This window comes from Syngnathus leptorhynchus, chromosome 14 (assembly GCF_054491065.1).
Source record: "Syngnathus leptorhynchus isolate UIUO chromosome 14, UIUO_Slep, whole genome shotgun sequence".
Taxonomy (NCBI): Eukaryota; Metazoa; Chordata; class Actinopteri; order Syngnathiformes; family Syngnathidae; genus Syngnathus; species Syngnathus leptorhynchus.
Genome location: NC_141208.1, coordinates 3,873,756 through 3,893,913, shown reverse-complemented (window position 1 = coordinate 3,893,913; position 20,158 = coordinate 3,873,756). Strand labels below are relative to the sequence as shown.

Genomic DNA, 20,158 nt, shown 5'->3' with positions numbered 1-20,158 from the left:
CAATACAAACCCAACCTCCTGTTATCTATTTTGATTTGTAATCGATTGTAATTAAATAAAAACACATCAAACATGTTAACCAGCCATAAAGTTGTTTGGCTCAGCTGTATGGAAGCCCGTACTTGCTTAACATGAGTCAGGCTGCAAAATATCAACGTTTATATTTAAATGAAGGGTTAAGAAGGAAAAAAAGCTGAATATTTTTTGTACTATGTACAGAATGACTTTAATGTCATGACTGCAACAAATTATGTAAACACTGAACATGGTTTATAAACAATAAGGTCATGTTTCATGTCGTGCAGGTTGATAACAAGAACATTGCAGAAACGTTGTGTTGTAACGCTCGATAGCTGAAACCTTTTACAATTTCGATGACCCACTTGTAGTTTACTGAAATGTGAAAAAGTCCTGGGAGACCAGCAAAAGGTCACAATATTCACAGAAAACTCCCAACGTCCAGTCCAAGACAATCTTGAGCATAGCCATCCGGTCGACTGTGTATTGTGCCATACAGTATATGTTGATGTACCATGTGACGGGGTCGACGTGTATTCTTGCAGCAGGTGATGGGGAAGAAGCACCACTCAACCTTCTCCAAGCCTGCAGCGCTTTGGAGAATGTTAAGTGTCAGAAGCGTAGAACCGGATGCTAATTTCCAAGTCAGATGAATGTTCTTTAAATATCAAGAGGCCTTTTCTGCTTGAAGGGGGGAAAACATATTCGGGCAAACATAACATCACGTGGCTCACATTGTAAATTAGCATGGACACAGTGCACGGCTGCAATTTGAAATTTGAATCGCCGTTGAATGGCGTCATGAGCGCGCCTCCCGCGACATACTGTAATACATTCTCGTCTGTGCGGTACAATATACTACCTTAGCAGTTGTATTCGTTAAATATTCATTAACAAGCATGTAATTAAATCGTATCCGAACGCTTAATAGCTAACAAAAACAGAGACGCCCATCACCAAATGCTACATTTTAACTTGCGTGAGCGTTTTAATTATATATGCTGTTTATTTGGCCTGACAATTTAAAACTCACAGCGTGAGGTGTCTGTGGTCCCCCACTTTGGAATCTATCCATCCTTTCAATTGTAATTGCAAATGGACACACTGCTTATTTTAATTAGACGTTGAAAATACGTGCAAGAAAGCCGAAGGGGGTTCTACTAATCTACCAGACGATGACAATCAGAATGGTTCCATGGAATAACAATTGGCGGCGAGTAAAATCGGCCTCAATCTGTGGTTCTTAAACTGGGGTTTAGAGTCATTAATTAGGTGGTCCATGTAAAAGAAAATTGGATATAAATCTTACATTAAAGGAGTCCCTGGACCTTTTGACATTTGCCCAAAATGATAATGCTCTGATTTAAAATATAATTACAAAAAATATGAAAAATATTCAGTATTTTATTTAGATTTTTTTTTTTTTAGCCAATCCAAACAAACCAAGTCGAAGTACGTCAGCAGTTTCAAGGCCATTGACTGCAAATAAACAAAATGCAACAACAATTGAACGGAAATGAGCAATCAGTCAAATTACATCGGGGAAGGAGACTCAGCTGGGCCAAACAGAAGTGCAGGGAGAAGGAGGTAACTGGCTATCCCATGAGGGGATGACTGATGGAATCGGGAGAAAGTAATCAGGTAACAAAGGCGCACAAAACAGACACAGGTGGTACATGGCAAGTCCTCCTCGGCTCTCCACCTTTGCCCCCCACCCCTTCCATGTTTGACTAAAATTAACTCTGTTTTCACAAGTTCATATCTGACATTGGTTTGTATTCTGTATTCTAGAGGATCTAGTGATCCAAACACATCAATATTTACAGTTCCTCGGAACAGGGTGGTCATAATAACCTCAGATAATGAGCTACGTTCCGCTTCCCCTGAGATATTATTTGCACACGACCTCTTGTGTTCAATTTCCATTCCATTCTTAGGGGCCATTGAAGCCTTTCGGCGAGAACATGAAAAGTAATGACTCAGTGGTGTATTAACTAGACCTCCATCTATTTCTGTCTTGGATATTTCTGATCAATTTAGCTCGCTGTTACTTCAGGCGGACAGGTCTTGACATACCGTCGTGCGCCGCAGTTCCCCCCTCCGCTTCTTCTATGTTGTATTTATTCCACCTAGGAAGTCATGGAAAGCCTTTTTTTCTACTGGCTTCCTAATTTTTACAGTGCTGTTGCATTTGTTACAAAGCAGGTACGCTGTGCGGCATTTTGTCATAGAATTAAGGGTGGAGAAATTATTAAAGTGATGCTAGGTTCAAATATTGTTTGCCATTTTAACACTGCAAATTTCCACCTTCAGAGTAATTACTTTTGCCACCTCTGCTTATCATACTCAGCTCCGTGCAAAAATTGCACAGCGTGCGTGCGATTTAAATGCGTGTCGACTATGTGTGAAAAGACAACACCTGTTATGATGCACTTATGGGGGAAAATGGATTTTCATGGACTGGGGTTGTCGTACGTGAGCCGAAGCAGCTTGGCATGACAGCGCGTCGGCTTAACAGGAGATACTTAGCGCCTACAGTGAAAAGCTTGCCAGCGTCTAAACATGCTCACAACAAGGTCTAACTTTATTGAGGCGCTGCTCAGGTGGCACATATGATAAGCACAAATAGCTTGATACCCAGTTTTATTCGGCAGAGCAAGGCATCAAAGTTCAATTCACTTTGAGGATACTCCATGCGGGTATTCTTTACAATGTAAATTAGCAGAATATAAACTAGTTCCATCCTATTTTTTTGTTATTTAGCTGGTTTGTTTATCCCTGCCATTTACATATAATAAAATAATTGTGTGATAAATTTCGGAGCAGTGCTCTGCTTCCTCACAATCGAAATAAGGTCGGCAAAAGCATGACTAGATCTCTCTTTTCAATCCAAACTGAGCAGTTTTCTCCTTAAATAGATAACGTTTTCATCACCGCTATTGAATTGACTCCTATTAAACTGTGCGCTTACTCCTTTTTGAGTCAAACAATAACAAGGCAGCTTCAAAATCACTCCACATTTCATCCTGTTGTGAGCGATTTTATTTTCGCCTGGGAAGATGATGATACTTTCTAAAACAGAGACTAAAGATATAATAATCTATGGTAACTGTGGGTTGTTCTAGACCTGACACCTCAGACCCGAGCTGTGATTTATTTGGGTGAAAATACAAACAAACTATCTGGCCTAACACACACACACACACACACACACACACACACACACACACACACACACACACACACACACACACACACACACTCCTGAGCATTGTACAACTCTGGCTCTACTTTAATGCATTTATTATGGCTGTCACTTGACACAAATCACATTTGCAACCACTTATGATTCTTAGTCTTTAGCAGCAAACATTGCAAGAAGCTCTACGGTATTCTCTGGGAAGACGTTGGATTTATAGGCCCCCTTTCAAACAAACACCCATGTTGCGTACCATTTATCATGTAGAAAAAAAAGTAAGCTACCTTAATGCCAAAACAGCATTGTCATGTTATACACGTTTTGTATTTGTGAGTCATTTTTGTCATTGCCATCCATTGTCGTGATTTTTCCACGTCTGCTAAGTCAATTGATCATTTCATACTTGCAATCTCAGCTTGAAGTAGCAACGTAACCTTGAGGTTCCATGTTCATTGTCAGAGTAAAGCCCTTTTTGCAGTTCTGAGTGACTATCTTTGAGTCTTCTATTTCATTTTGTTCTACTACTCTTTCTTGGTATTTTCCAGCAGTCTTTATGAACTGCGGCATTGTGCTCTCTCTCAGATAAGGAGACTTACGATTGTCAGTCGAGATATTGTAGTCATTGTTCGCTTTATGCTGTTGCTAAGTCTCCACCTCTGTATGTCCTCAGACATTGCTTTAATTTTGTTAAATGTATTTTAAGAGACTCTTTGCTTTGTTCATACTTGTGTTAAATAAAAAAAAAAAGGAAAAAACAGCTTTATGGTTTACCTTCTCCCAAAAATCCTTTAGGGGATTCCCATGCTCAGGACAGAGCTGGCTACTGATTTTTTTTGTATTGTGTAGCTTGTGCTTATCATGTATCGTTTTATATCGTCTTTAGTTGCATTTTGGTTTCTAAAGTGCTTATCGTAACTCCGTACCCCTGTGTTTTTGTGACAATTTGGCTTTTTCCCCTATCTATGTTCTAAACGTATCCTATCAATAATTTAGTTTTCTACTTTATCTGAGAGTATTTTCAGCGCCATACGAAAAGCGCGCTTCTCACTTTGTGAATCGTGGATGACGGAGGGCGATAGCGTTTTCATGAGTTGTCATACGATGGGGGTGCCTCGAACTGACCCCATGTCTTTATTCGGGAGAATGGTCAACCAGGGCTGAGGTCGCGCATGCGTGTCTCTGTGTGTCTGCTCTTCAAGTGCTGCTCTTCCATCTTCTGTGCCGAGGCCACAAGACTTTAGATCGACTCGACTCCTACGAGCCCCACATAACGACGCATTCATGAACAAGCCTGTGCCCAAAGTTCCCTTCATCAATAACGACGCATTCATGAACAAGCCTGTGCCCAAAGTTCCCTTCATCAATAATCACGCATTCACTCATGCTGAATTTAACCTTCTTTCCATTGTCCATGATTCACAGCAGTGGGCTTTGATTTAGTTTCAAGTTACATGAGGAAATAGAATTCCAGGAATATGTACAGCGTTTAGAATTTCTTAGCATATCAAATAGCCCTGATGTATTAAAATGAGCCGAGATCCATTTATTAACTTGTATGGAATTTTTACGACGCAGCCCAAGAGCAAGAAGCTTTCAAGAAAATGTCAGAGTTATGTCGGTGCGCGTGGAGGCAAAGCCTTGAGGGACATGCTTGTTTCAATTTATTAGGTGTCCCTTATATACTGTCTACACGCCGACGCGGTCAATTGCCCGCAGCTCCCACGATAAATCCTTTTATTCGCTACCTTGATCTGATGGCGTCATTCATGTTGGATTCCGTCATTTAAACAAAGATTTCATAATGGCGATGCATCACAATTGCCCAGTGTAAGCGGGAACTGAAATTTGAAATCCTGTTCATGAAGTTAATAAGTCTGATTTTTGAGAACCACATGTGATGACTATAGTGTTACCAAAAGTCAACTATGCGTCTTAAGCTAGGCTAACCATTAGTTTATCTGGTAAGAACATGAAGATTCCAAACTTACTATGGCTCATAAATTTTCACCAGCTACACATTTTGTGTTTTGTGCTTGAGAATATTTTCCATCTTATTCAGTAAGTTTTTACTCTGTCACCTCTTATGTTATTCATGCAGCCACAGGAACTTTATTAAGTCACGATACATCACCAGATGGAGTGGGAAGACGCCAATCGATGATTTCATCTGCTCTATGGCAAACAAAGCAGGTAGGCGTTTGATGGGCAGTGGGTGGTTTTTGTCACAGCTGGATATTGTCTGACCACTCTGATGTTGTTTTTGTCCATATAATTCCCAGATGATAAGGCACCGGAAAAACAAAATCAACAAATAATGAATGAGTATGTATGCTATTGAATATGATAAAAGCTGTGCTACAAATATGGTACAGAATTTAAATTCTCATAGCTCCCTTGAAACATTTAACCACAAAGGCAGTGCAAGGTTTTCCTTGCATCTCATTCTAAATTATTATTCTAAATATGTTTTCCAGCAGATGTTTTTGAGGCTGGCAGACCATCTCAGCTCTCCTGAAGGGTATCTTTTACCAACAACCATTCATTTTTTGATAACAGTCAATATCGACCAAATTTCCAAACCAACATGTTGTTTGGCCTCAATCTGTGGAAGTGTTTCAAATCCAATAATATCAGAAATATATATATACATTGGTTTGTCAAGTAGTGAAAATAACATTTTCTCAAAATCACTTTCAGGAAATTCCTTGACACAACTGTGAGTGTCTGAAAGACAAATGGGTCATTGACAATTGTGCATATATTCTGGATGCTCTCCATCAACAAGAAAATGTTGCTCATCTAAAGTCAGGTAAAAGCTTTGATCAATACATCCCGTTAATGCAATTATTCTCAGAGCGGCCTTGTGCTTGCCTTTGTCTTTTACCCTTTTTATTGCCTGGCCGTTTGGTGATTGGCCCCGAGGAATGGTCACGCATATTAGTCCTGACATATCTGCCAAGTAATGAGACTGAGTCGCCTCCCTGAACATGTTCTAATGATCAGTTTTATCTTTTATCGCAAAAAGCGTGACATAGGACGTGTTGCCGGCAGAAGTGCTGCCTTGGAGAATTTCCTAACGTTATCTTTGCATGTTAATGAACGTGCGAACATTGATTTGCCCTGCGTGCATCGGCTGACATGCGTCTTATCAGCTGTTTACTCACGCACATAAGAGGATTATATGCATTGGTCCGCTAGATGTTTTGCCCTTGAAATCCCAAGACAAGCGTTTGTGAGCGGATAAGCCCGTCGTATCACCATTTCAATTTGCTCCCGCGTACTTGTATACGTGCAAAATTCCTAATTGTGCCAAACGAATGACCACCAGTGATTTACTAATCAGCTTTTATGCCTCGCAGAGGTAAAACACATCAAGACATGTTTTCTCTTCAATTCAATTAATTAGAGGTTATCCTTGCATATTGTGTTGGAATTTTCCTGGAGGTTTTCTTTTTACAATATGTATCACAACAACAATGCATCACTGCTGGCCAAATTTAGTTAAAATTACAGAAAACTAGTCGCAAATTAAATTTATATATATAATTTTATTTTATTTATATATATTTTAAAATTACAGAAAACTAGTTGCAAATTAATTATATATATATATTTTTTTTCATTGATTTATATATATTTTAAAATTACAAAAAACTAATCACAAATCTTTTAGATATATATTTTATATATTTATGTCACGTGCTGTCCCACACGTGACATAAAATGTGTTTTACGTTAAATAAAATGTGGGTTGTTTTTTTTACGGGGGACTGGGAGGGGGCACTCATAAACAGTCTCGTCCAGGGAGTAATTCAGTGTAGAACTGCCACTGGTTACACTCCAAGCAGCCAGTCTTCTTACATTTTAACTACTTTTGTAGTGTGGAAGTCTTTTTTTTTATTTATTTTATTTTTTTTTTGCTGTCGTTAACGAACCGTGCGTCACAATTGGTCGCTAACTGCTTCATTATTTCACTCAAGGATGTCTATTAATTCCACACATGGTTTGGAGCCCACCTAAACTCCTCCCAGATAGGGGTGTTATTTTTCAACGATTTAATTGCCTTTAAAATCTGCTGGCAAAAGCACTCTGGGATTTATTGTGTCAAGTAATTACCAATTCATTACCGCTACTGTGATGGCCTGAAAGAAGGCATGTTTTAATTAGATGTTTGCCAAGATATGTTTTATTATCACCTCCAAATGAGATCACCAGGGGGCGCTCACCTCCGACCGCACTTCATCAACATATGTGCTTTCGATCAGCACTAATCGTAACTCATGCCGTAACATGACAAATTATCAGTCAGCCAAACGTTGTTTGTTTGGGCAGTGATGACTGAAGCCGCCATTGCCCCGCAGCGCATCACTTAAATTGTATTGTCGTCTTTGCTTTTTCTTCTCATTTCTTCAAGCATTTGACTATTCCGGACTTAAGTTGCTCCTTTCCCTCTCTCTTGGACAGACATGACTGAGATTGATTGCGGCGGAGCACACTCGCTTGGACGCAGCTGACGACACAGGAGCGAGCGTAGCCCACTTCAGAAGACACTTCACTGATTAGTTCCACATTGTGACTGTGTGTGTGCGTTCCAGTCAAGATCCAACAAAGATTCCACATGTGACCAAGTAAGTGGATGGATTTCTTTGACATATTTGGACTTTTGACACACACAACTGCCTTGAGTGGTGGAAAACAATTAAAAACCTTGCTTTAAGATCATAAAAAAAAAAAAAAGTTTAGCCATCTCAACGACAAGCGCTAAACCTTTCCTGAGGTGATAGGATGTTTGTGAAGGTCACCTAAGTTAAAGAAGTCATAAAACCAAACAAAGAACAAACCAGAGCCACAACAAAAGAGGTTGAATGTACAATTAGGCTTTCTACTCCAACGTGAGCTTTATCATCATCTAGCACCATAATGGCACGATAAACATAGCGCCATCTGACCTTCTCTTCTTAGCCAGATCAATACTCTCACATTAGAGCAGAGTTTTGTTACGTGAACACTCCCTTTTGGATAACCTTGGCCTCATTCATCCCAATTATTGGACTTAAAATATTCACAATGACACTGGATGGTGGTCCCGACAGCATTTGACAGCTTGTTTCCTCCTCGTCCAGTCCGTCTTATGTATGTGTGTGCGTGTATGTGATTGTTGGTCTTTCGTGACACAATATGGGCTTCAGTCCCGCTCAGCCCAATTAGGGCCGAATATATATACAACAAAATGTTCATAAGAATGGCGCAACATCGAAAGGGCCCGTTGTTCACCCTCATGCCATGAATATTACACATGCACAATCAATGCTACGTGATTGGAGAAGAACTGCTTGCTTCTTTTTGCTGCATTCGTGGCTTTGTGTGTGTGTGTGTGTGTGTGTGTGTGTGTGTGTGTGTGTGTGTGTGTGTGTGTGTGTGTGTGTTTCTGTGTGTGTGTCTGTGTCTGTGTCTGAAGTGTGTGAAGTGCCTCTTTAAAAGCTTTCAAGACAAAATCTGTGCGCTCTGACAGAAGCCGGTTATTACTAAATCAAATAAGTGGCTTGTGTTTGTTTTTTTTTGTTTTTTTTAATTCAATCATGTTTCTTAACATCTTATAACATTCTGTGTGGTTGTCGAAGGATGAGCATTTGTCTTAATAAAATTAACCATGAAGTTATTGTTTCAAAAGGTCAAGTGCGATATTTGCTAACCTTTATTGAGTCAAGGTGCATAAAAAGACTACGCACTCGTGTTCAAATGCCAGGCTTTTGTAAAAAAAAGAAAAAAAAAAAAAAAAAGGATTCTCATTATTAATGTGCTCTATAACTCTCCAATTAAATTGGAACGAGAGTAGCTTTTAAAGAGCTGATGTAAAAATGAAGAACTGAGATACATCCTCTTGTTGTGGCGATATCTATCGTCAACACGGTCCCTTTAATGCAGCTCGTTTTAACCAACACGCCACATAACTTTAAATCCTCTGGAGTTCCTCCTCTTAAGTTTTAGTGACCACTGCCCAATTGGTTGCATCGAGAATATTTGGCAAGAAATATGCGAACCTCATTTTATAGCTAGAAGGACATTTAAGAACACCCTGGCTCATAACATGCCCATGAGTGATATCCATTCAGTAACTGCTGTCTAGGATCCTAATATATAGCTTGAAGCTATTTTGCTCCAATGTTAAATAATTGCCTGGAACTAGGTTTGAACCTCTCGGCAGAATAGCAATTAGCATTATTTTGTGCCTTCTTTCAATGTGTAAAGCTGAAGCACCTTGTTATGTTACAGCTTCATCTGACTTTACACATTCAATGCAAAATATCTAGCACACATACAGGTGATAGAACACAAATATATTTGCCAAAAATAGTTTCTTCCTGTCTAATTAGCCAAAGACTGTCATGATTTTATTTTTTATTTTTTTAAAACAACATTGCTGCTTTAGTTAGCCTACATCCTGCATATCAGGGCAACTGAGACTTTTCTTTTTGACTCCTCTGCAACTTGTGTATATGAATGTGTGTCTCTGTCATAATTTGATTCTGCTAAGCCTGAAGAAAATTAATCTCTTTTCCCTTTTTGTCCTTGGGGGTGAAGCGCCGAATTGTGTGAGCCAGAAATGCATTTTGCCGTCAGGCATATTGCTTATGAAAACACGCACCATGGAAACCTTTCAAGTCAAGAATATGGTAGAAGGTTGGATATGCATCTAGATAATAATAATAATAATAACATAAGATTTGAGATCAGTATATTAACTTCACAAGTGTAATGCACTAGCTGACATTCCCTTTGCTGACTCATAACGGCTGCAAATGCAGGGGAGAAAAAAAATAAATAAATATAACTATAACAAGCTGAACCGCTCATTAGACAGCCCGCAAGTCAATGTGTGTAAACAGCCATGACGGTATATAAAGCTTCATCTCAGCCATTGTTGAGAAATGTTTTTGTTTTTGTTGTTATGCCTGAGCTCTACTTCTGGTTTGCGCACTGCGCTGACATGACTCATTATCTGAAATAATACAGCGTGCGTGTGTGCGTGTCTGTATTGGATGGATAGATAGTAGAGGGTGTTGACTTGAATCGATTTTGAAGATGCGAGTGTATCGAATCGAAACTGTTTCGCTTTAGAATTTATCGAGATGTCTCGAAACGGATTTTTGGGGAGAGGTATAGCTTTGAGGGAAATGTTTACAATAGTGGCAAGTTCATTCATAAATGTACGGTAGGTAAAATGACAACAAGACACTCATGGCATCTTTATCGAATCACAATCCTACGGAATTGAATTGAAATGTCCATCCATCCATCCATCCATCCATCCATCCATCCATCCATCCATCCATCCATCCATTTTCTGTACTCGCTGTCAGCCTACCAAGCATATTTTCCACTTTGAAATCAAAGCAGATTCACAATGCAGTGCAGTCATAATGTTTAATTATTTTGGGCAGATGTTTACTATTCGCTAAATATGAATAATGGATGCTCGTCCTGTTTGATTCTTTTCTGAGTGCTTTCTTGGGATATCATGCAATATACTTGCAAATATTCACACGAGACGAATCATTTGCATAATTTTCTTTTTACGGGACAAGAAGTGCCGTTGTTGGAAAAAAAAATTCAAGCAGGTATTTCTCAGGAATAATTTAATCTTATTGTTCCCCGCACCTTTCAAGTCTCAGTGGAATTAAATTGAATCTCAGAATGGGGGGGGGGGGGGGGGGGGGTAGAGTGGATTATCAAAAGCAAGGAGAAAATGAGTCCTGCTTGTTAGAAGGCCCCCCAGCAATGCTGACATTGTAGAATGATTGGATTATTTAAATGGTGAGCCATTGCTGCCCTCTGCTGGACATCATTGTGCCGTTCAACAAAACATTCATTCATATTTCATTGCCTGTGTAAAGTGTGACTGGTTGAATTCATCCTTTTTAGGTTTGAAGAAACGATTATTTTTACTCATTTCTTAATTTTTTCTACATTAAGTGAATGTAAAACCAAATTAGTGTCTGGTGCCAACTTGCTCTTCCTTTTTAAAAGTGTGTTGTTGTTTTTTTAATCAAGCACGCATTCATATTTGATACTCCAAATCTAGCTAAAGAGGGACCTGCTAATTTCTTGAGCAAAAGATGAATGTAAAACTCTCCAAAAACTGAAAGTTGGGGTCACAAATGCAAAAAGGTGCCTGGTACTGGCAAGGACGACTCCAGTAACAGTTTATAAACCTTTCCATCAAGTTAAGATAAACACGGATCTCCGTGATGGCAACTCCTCCATTTTGCACTTGAAATGTGGAACTTGGATGAAATCATCTTTTGATTGCCCACGTGAGAGGAGATGGAAAACCTTTAGGGAAATCTCGGTGCATGTTTTGAAGCCCGCTTCATTCAAGGAACATAATGCAAAGGAAGCCTGAGCGCCATAGTAAGTCAACAATGCCGTTGCTATTTCTGGAAACTGCCTTGTGGATGTTGGTGGCCCCGAGACGACGGAGCACTCACGTGTAGCGTAATTCTACCGTATCCCACCCAGGTCGTCCAGCAGGACCCCCGCCTTGCTGCTATAAGCGGCCCCCAAATGGCTCTGCCATCTGGCGGAAGGCCGAGCGATCCCTCCCAGCGCAGATATTCTCCAAATGAGCAATCAGATTAGCCATGTGAGAATGTGTGGGGGGGGGGGAGCTGACTCCCCCGATTTTGCATCCAAATACAAGCTGATAAAGATGGCAGCTCAAAAGCGTATGTAAAAAGGTCCTTGTGTCAACACCGTTTGACCCGGAGACGCAGGTTGTTGTTTTTTTGTCAGGATGGTCTGACCACAAGCAGATAAATAAATGTCACAGTTGACCCCAAGGAGATGCCTCCTGTTGTATTTGGAAGGCACTACTGGCCACGTCTGGGTGAGCATCCCCGCCAACGTACGGAATAAAGGAGTTCCAGCTTGCATGGTTATGACTTTGCCCAAATATGGATTGCAAATGTCATTCTGATTGATGTTTCAATGAGAAAACAAATGGCACCAAAATCAGTAACATGAACATTTTTGGACTCCTCAACTCCAGGCGAGCTCAAGCTCTTTTCCAACCTAAAGGCAACGAGCCAGTGACTCATCTGCAGGCGTGCTCCAGCTGACCTTTTCAAATATCAGCCAATATTCTAATTAGATGTTGTGATATTCACATTTTGACTTGCTCTCGTTAAAGGCAATTGCTTCTGTTTGCGATGGTCACAGAAAGTTGAGCTGTAATTAATGTCTGCCGTTGCTCTAACCCTATTAAATGTGTGGGCGAGAACAATGTGGCATGCAGTTTTTCTACTTTGTTTGGCTGCTTTTTCATATAGGGAAAATAAATCATGCTCAAAAAAGCCACAGAGCATATTTCAAGGGGGGGAAAAGCTGCCCCCCGTGGCCCTCCATCTAGCTCTGCCCGTGGCCACAGTGAATATACTGAAAGGAGAAAAGTCTCATTTTGTCTTGCAAATATACTTTTTGTGGTCCCTCGTAATTCACATCCAGCGAGCGGTAATTTATGGGTTTGAGAGGGCATTCCTCGAGAGCGCCAAAAACAGTCGCGCCTCCCATTTGCCCACACAATACAGGGAAGCGGTGATCCGATTCGTTCCTTCCCGTAATAAAGCCAGCGGCGATGAGGGAACAGGAGACGGGAGAACCCCGTCGCACCTCGGGGGACCGGTGCTCTGTGAGAAGATCCTGCTGACACCTGCCCCGTTAGGACCCTCGCTACTTCCCGCATTGGGACCCCCCACTGATTATCAGCCGACGCTGCTTTGTGTTTCAAGGTTTCATGGCAACTCTCTGGCCTGGAGGAAATAACCCTGATTGTCTGTCTGCATGTGTTTGGGAGGTGGCTGTCATTATTTGGCGCAACAGGCGTGTTTACGCATTACGTAAGGACAATAATGACCAAAGCACATGCATTGACATTACAATTTAATGGCCACCTGGCTCGCTTCTCGATATCGTGGTTTCCTATTGGTGTCAATAAGGTCGCAATTGTCTTTCAGTCAAAATATTCAGAAGGAGATTGGAATCGGACATCATGTGGAATGTCAACTCATTATAGTTAGCGAGCACGCAATGTGTCCTACTCCAACTTGAAAGCGAATCGCTCATCTGTATCAAGAATCCGATTCATTTTTTTTTAATCGGAATGGAATCTCTGTATGAGTTAAGTTCGTTGTCGGTATCAAGGAATCATTTTCAAGTCCATTTGTTTTGAATGAGATCCAAATTCATTTCAAGTATTGGCATTTTAAAGCTTCTCAGCTGAAATGTAAAGGAGTGACTACGTGAGCCCACGTCACGTAGTGGAACACCTCAGTTCCCGAGCGACACAATATGGCGGCGTTAAAAGGCCAAAGGTGACAGCGCAGCCGGTCAAGGGCCGTGCTTGGAAAGGGCCAATACAAACAAGAGCTTCATCCTCACCGTCATTCTTTTTGTCTTTTTGTTTTGCAAACATTTCCTGCCTCTTAGATTGGTTAAAAGCCATTTTGGGTAATGTATTTTCCATTTTTGTTTTATTTTTTTTGGAGGTAATGGATGAAAATCGATGTCATCCGGTATCGTGCAAATAGTCACCTCACGAACATCTTCCCGCCACAAACTCCTCATAGATTCACTGACGGAATCTCCAAAATCATCAAAATGAACGCATCAGAATTCCCTTTAACAGAAATAATTTTGAGTGCGTTTATTGTAGTAACAATAATAATACAGGATAGCGCTTTTATAGACTGCACATAAGAGATTAGTTCCGCATCGCTTGAGGCTCGTTTGGAAACAGTTCAAGCGGCGGTGTTTTCTTGTGGTTTGTCTCAGCGTAGGAAGGGTCAAGAATTCTCTGAAGAAGCGTTAACAAATTCCCATCGCCTTATCAGGGAAGAAGCTTGTTTAGTTTGGCAATATCCTCGTCTTCTGCAATGCGACATGACGGAGGAAGGGCATATTTGTTGACCTCGCCGCCGCACTATTCTCAAAGGTCTCGGATAGCCTTTTTACGAGGAAACCAGAGAAATTGAACAAGCTAGGCTAAACAACAAACGAGGCAGATATGATCACCCACGTGTTCTTATAGAGTCCGAGAAATCAGTCCGGATATCACAAACACGCCCCCCGCTCCCATTTTGCGTGACACGCAAGCATACCACGAGAGTTTTTATGATGTTTTCACACATCATAAAATCTCAGTGCCCTTTGTAGTATCGCCACGTCCCCGCAGGGAGATAATAAAAAAAGCCAATTGTTTTAAGCTAACCAGACTTGATTAGAGTTTTATGGCCAGTCTGCTGTCCGTCCCCCAGAAGGAATTGGCATAATATTAACCTCTTTGGAATGGAAAGTATTTGATGAATGAATAAAAAGTATACTGGATGATAAGAATGTCCCGTGTTTGGGAAATGGGACATTTATCATGAGCCAGGTGACTGTGATTGAACTTGTTTACGAGCTTCTGAATTGATCTTATAAAACTTCATGTTCATATGATCTAATAAAACGTAATGCTCATATGTTGTATGATAGCCTACATTTGAATTTTAGACAAATTAGAATTTTGTAATTGAGATGCCTCAAGGTTCCGTGTCAAGTCACTGTGCGTTTCATTAATACGAATAGCGTTACGCATCAGCGCTGTTCATTTTAACCACTATTTATCCCAATTTAAAGTAGACGCGGTATTTGCAAAAGTGCTGAAAGAACATATTTATCAGGTTGTCATCTGAAAACACAATTTATCTTAACTACATCTGAAATCTTTGATAACGCAGCACCGTTGAAGTGCTTAAGATAAGACGGAGAGGTTTTCCAAAGGTCGCCTTTTTGATGCCGTTGGTGTTGTCATTTTGAATTTTACTCCCGCTCACACACTCGTTGGATGGAAAACATGAATCTTCCGATGCTAACTAGGTCAAGTTTTGCATTTAACAATTTCATTTTTGACTTATAAAAAAACGTTTGCTTATCAGTTGGGTCCATTACTCAGCTTTTCCCCAATTCAATCACATTTTACTTGACATCTCTAATCTTTTCAAAAAGTTTCGTGTGGGGGGCAAGTTTACACATCTTGTGGCGTGTAATTTATTGTCCCGAGGGGTTTGTGTTTATGAAAGAGAGCGCTTAGAGGGAGGCGGTCGATGGGGGGGGGGGCAAAGGAGGGGGGGGGTGGTCGTCACTGGGGCGGGGACGCACTGCTAACAAGTGGAGGATGTAATTCAGCATGTTTTGTCAGAAGTTATTTGGATATTTATGTAGAGGCACTGAAGGTCAAAAAGAGAAATCAAATTCGACACTTTTAGCGAAAAGAAAAAAAAATGTAATAAGAAAAAAAAATGATGTTAGGAGGAAAACAAGGCAATAAAAACTTGCTATGAGAAAAAAAAAGGGTGTAACTGAACCATTAATTTCTCATTTTATGATTTAAAGCGGTATTTTCAAACTAATATTAAGAGAAAAAAAATGATAATATCATGCAAGATAATATTACCGTCGACATTTTTGACTTTGCGGATAAACGTAACAGCCACCCGGGGTGAAGCAGCGTATATTGGCGGTCGAGTAGCGGTGGCGCAAGTGACGACGAGAAACGCCCCGATGCCCTTCGGCAGGATGCGTTGTGTTGATGAGGAAACAACAATAAAGGGAACGACCGTCACCGGGCGCCACGTGACGACAGAGCGAGGAAGCCATAAACTGTCAGGGTTACAATGGAGCGTCACAACACTGCGTCCCTGGTGGAGAGAACCAGATGACACGGTGCATCTCGTGAACCCATTTGAACTCTGTTGCTAGCCAAAACAGGAGCCTAAAAGATACCGCTGCCTGGCAGCAGACCTTTTTCTTACTGAAGCCCCTCAATAGAGAGTTTTGGGCATCAAAGTGGCACCAAAGCACTCAGAATGTCAACATAGTTTCTTAGCACCCAGATGCCACAAGGTGGCGCCAAATCCAAACTATCCTGGCATTGAGTTAAAGGTTGAGTGAGGTTATTTTCACTCATCTTTTTTGTGCTACCCTCCATTTTGTTTTTGTTACTTTTTTTTTTTTTTTGCCAAAAGAGACGGAAGACATACTGTCCGGTATTTGTTGCTGATGAGGACACATTGGAGCAATTAGTACAATGAGTCCCCGCCGCCTGTCACAGGCAGTTTTGCGGGTCGCTGCATTTCAGAGTGGTCGGCGCTCCTCCGCCTTTAACCCCTCGCTCTGTTCGCTCACCCGTCGTCGTATGGCCGGAAAAATCTGCAAAACAACACACGGTTTCCCTCACTTTGTCAGAGTTTTTTTTTTTTTTCTGATATGACCACTGCGGGTTAACTCAGACGTACGTTTAGAAGCTTATCAAATGCCGGTTGGCGTAGTAATATATTTAATTTGTAATGCAGTGTACATTTCAAAGAAATCTCAAAGTGCTACAGAGAGTTTAAAAACAAAGAAACATTTCTGAGAAGCAGTTAAAATAAAAACACACTTTGAAGGGGGGGGGGGCACGATTTCATCAACTCTGATGTTGCATGACTCATAAAGTCACATGCAACATGTCGTCCTTGAAGTGTGACCACACACCTTCGCCAATCAGTTCCACCAAATCGGTGTCCGGTAACTGCTGTCGAAAATCTCCCAACGTCCCGCATCAGAATCGGGGAGCTCCATTCTCAAGTGTTGACGTTTCACCTCATTTCTCTCTGGCTGCACCGAGCAACACCACGTTATAAGTATTTAGCGCTCGTCCTTGCGGTTAATGAGTGACTACTTTTGTTCTGCCACTTGTGCCGATTGATTATTTATTTTTGCACAACCGTCACTGAAATGTTTTTCAGCACGAGACTTAATTAACAAGTTCTGTTTTGGACTTTTTGAGACATTGACAGGGTTTCAAGCTCGCTATCACAAGACAGAATTCTCTGCGAGTTTTGGAGTTTACTGGGAGGTGCTGGGCGAGGAGGAGGAGGAGGAGGAGGAGGAGGTCTTTTCAATTCCTCATTAATTCACTGTGGCCCTTTCGGTTTTCTAAAGCCCGCCCATTGACCATTATCAGTCCTCGGGCCTTAAATACGCCGCTTGCTTTTTGCCTGCGCATACGCAGGCGCGCAACGTACACTTTGTAGCCACATATCACCATGAGGGAGTTCAAGAGCAAAGCCTTCTGGAGGGCCGTCCTGGCCGAGCTGGTGGGCATGACCCTGTTCATCTTTCTCAGCATCGCGGCGGCCATCGGCAAGCCAGGCGACCCGGGTCAAGAGGTCAAGGTGTCGCTGGCCTTTGGGCTGGCCATTGCCACGCTGGCGCAGAGCCTGGGTCACGTCAGCGGCGCCCACCTCAACCCGGCCGTCACGCTGGGCATGCTCGCCAGCTGCCAGATCAGCCTCTTCCGGGCTTTCATGTACATCGTGGCCCAGTTGTTGGGCTCCACCCTCGCCAGCGGCATTCTGTACGGAGTACGCCCCGCCGCCAACGACAGGCTGGGCCTCAATGAGGTAAGCGCCGAAAGACTGTTAATAATCGACTGAAATATATGCAGTATATATATTTATAAAAAAAAAACTACTGGAATTGATAAATAGTTCATTTGTAAATTTTCTCAAGTGGTTGCAGAAAATAAAATCATCTGGAGTGCATTTTTTAAAATGACTCTACAGCTCATGAAAAAAAATTGTTAGAGTCTAAATTCATGTAAAATTTCCTAGTTATTTTATTATAAATGATGAGAATTACATCGCAAATGTTGAGTGTTAAGTGTTGATGTTGCCAGAAGAAAGTGAAAATAAATTGTAACTTTAAAAGCAAAATTATGAGAAAAAGACATAATTTTAAATAGAAAAATCAAAAATTTGAAGCTTTTAATAGAAAAAAAAGAGAATAAGCTATACATATTAAAAGAGTTTTTGTCACCTCGAGAAATGTTTTTTAAAATTTACAAGGAAAAAAAAATACTTTTTACTTTGAGTGGAAAAAAACATTTTTTTAATTTTAAAAGTTAGTTTTTACTTGAAGAAAATGGTTTTATTTGAAATAAATATTGCTAATATTGAAATGCTTTTCTCATTTTCATGAGACTTTGTAAAAAAATTACATTTTCCAATGTTTTGTTTTTGGCTACAAGAAAGTTATGCAACCTGTAGCCCTTGGGCCAAATATGGCCCACAAGAGTATTTGATTGGGCCAAGCATGCAGTTCTCTAAACTAATCAAATCTGTCTTAAATAACAAATTGAGTATGTCCTTGGTTCCTCAACTGTGCTGTTATTCATTAAACCACCTCTGAGTTAAAGTCCCTGCAGCTTGTGCAGCCTCCAGTATCAGCATCTGGCACGGCGAGATAACTGCCCATTGCATCCGTTAGTAGCAGCATGAGAAACCTACTAACTGGATCTTGTCTTTTTTTTTTTTTTTTTTTAGCTGGCTGGTGTCACCCCCAGCCAGGGCGTGGGCATTGAGCTCCTGGCAACCTTCCAGCTGGTGCTGTGTGTCATTGCCGTGACTGATAAACGCAGGCGTGATGTCACCGGCTCGGCACCCTTGGCCATAGGCCTCTCCGTGTGCCTGGGACATTTGGCGGCGGTGAGTTTGCATCTTGCCGAGGGGAAATTAAAAAGTTGGACGCTGAATTTATTTATTTATTTTGTGTGTTTGGATGCTTCCAGATCAGCTACACAGGTTGCAGCATCAACCCCGCACGTACTTTTGGTCCGGCTTTGGTCCTGAATAACTTCACCAACCACTGGGTACGTGAAATATTTTTTAATTGGGAAATTTAGTTTTGTGAGCCACTCATACCCAACGCAGGTCAAGCTTTAATTCTTACTATTATTATGTTAGACTTGCAATGATTTGAGTCGTGATGGAATAAAATCACATGCAAGTCAGGCTGTAATTATCTCTGCATTATGTATGCTCGGAACAATTTCAAACTCGTCATCAGAATCGACCTCACCGATCCATTGCAGGTTGATACGATGACATTTAATCGCACGTGATGTCACACATGACACGAGCGACTGCATGTCATCCCTTGATGTGAGGTGCTATATTGTCTGACATCTTTAACCCGGTTGAAAATGAGAAATCACATTTTTATTGTTCTCATTACTTGACGCGCGGAACGTCTGCATCAGAATTGACTCCAGCGAATCCCACCGCAGGTGTTCTGGGTGGGGCCTATGTGCGGCGGCGTGGCGGCAGCCCTCGTTTACGACTTCCTGCTCTCGCCCAAGATGGACGACTTCCCCGATCGGGTAAGGGTGCTGGTGAGCGGCCCCGTGGACGACTACGACGTCAACGGCCCCAACGACGCCTCAGCCGTGGAAATGTCCTCCAAGTAGTGGGCGGAGCATATGGCTTGCCCTTGTAAAATGGAAAAAAAAAGAAAGCTGTTTTTAGCGTAATCTCATTTTGGGAGCTGCAAGGGTCTTTGTAGCACGCTCACACACATTCACACACGCTTGTACTTGAAGATAGCAGCAATCGTATCAGCGTGTGTTGAAATGTTCTCCCCATTATCAGTATTCTGTATTTCGTGCTGTTATTTTTGTATTCGTGTATGTGCATTTCTCACTTTTCCCTCTATGATATTGAAGTCACTTTTTTTTTAAAAAAAGAAAATAAAACACTTGTTGTTTCACTTCAACTTTTTTTTTTTTTATAGTAGGTTATACGGTTTGTTATTGTGGTTTGCCATGGAGGTGAAAGGGGGCCCCCAGCCGGGGGCTTTCTGGAATATTTCCAGTTGGCAAAACGAATTCATCAATAGCCAGATTAACCCTTTTAGCGGGGGCCCGCTCGGGGGGAAAATTTTCTCTTGGGGCCTCCCCAGCACTCGGTGCCAGTGAACTCTTCACTCGCTGTTTTTTTAGAATCCTGGTCTATATTTGATGCCCAAAAAATGAACCGATCAAATTAGACCGATACAGGTTGTCTCAATATTTGCCCTCGAGTG

The 20,158-nt window shown here is 41.3% G+C and overlaps 1 protein-coding gene across 1 annotated transcript; it reads left to right on the top strand.

Annotated features, from left to right (window-relative positions):
- Positions 1-16,736: 16,736 nt before the first annotated feature.
- aqp1a.1 (aquaporin 1a (Colton blood group), tandem duplicate 1) lies at positions 16,737-19,824 on the top strand. The gene is made up of 4 exons (XM_085929442.1): positions 16,737-17,700; positions 18,622-18,783; positions 18,867-18,947; positions 19,365-19,824. The coding sequence occupies exons 1-4, from the start codon at positions 17,344-17,346 to the stop codon at positions 19,542-19,544; spliced, it is 780 nt and encodes a 259-aa protein (XP_085785568.1). The 5' UTR covers positions 16,737-17,343; the 3' UTR covers positions 19,545-19,824.
- The last annotated feature ends 334 nt before the right edge of the window (positions 19,825-20,158 follow it).

Coding starts and splice junctions, on each gene's coding strand:
- aqp1a.1 (XM_085929442.1), top strand. CDS start 17,344: ATGAGGGAGTTCAAGAGCAAAGCCTTCTGGAGGGCCGTCCTGGCCGAG. Junction 17,701..18,621: donor ACAGGCTGGGCCTCAATGAG/GTAAGCGCCGAA, acceptor TTTTTTTTTTAG/CTGGCTGGTGTCACCCCCAG. Junction 18,784..18,866: donor GCCTGGGACATTTGGCGGCG/GTGAGTTTGCAT, acceptor GGATGCTTCCAG/ATCAGCTACACAGGTTGCAG.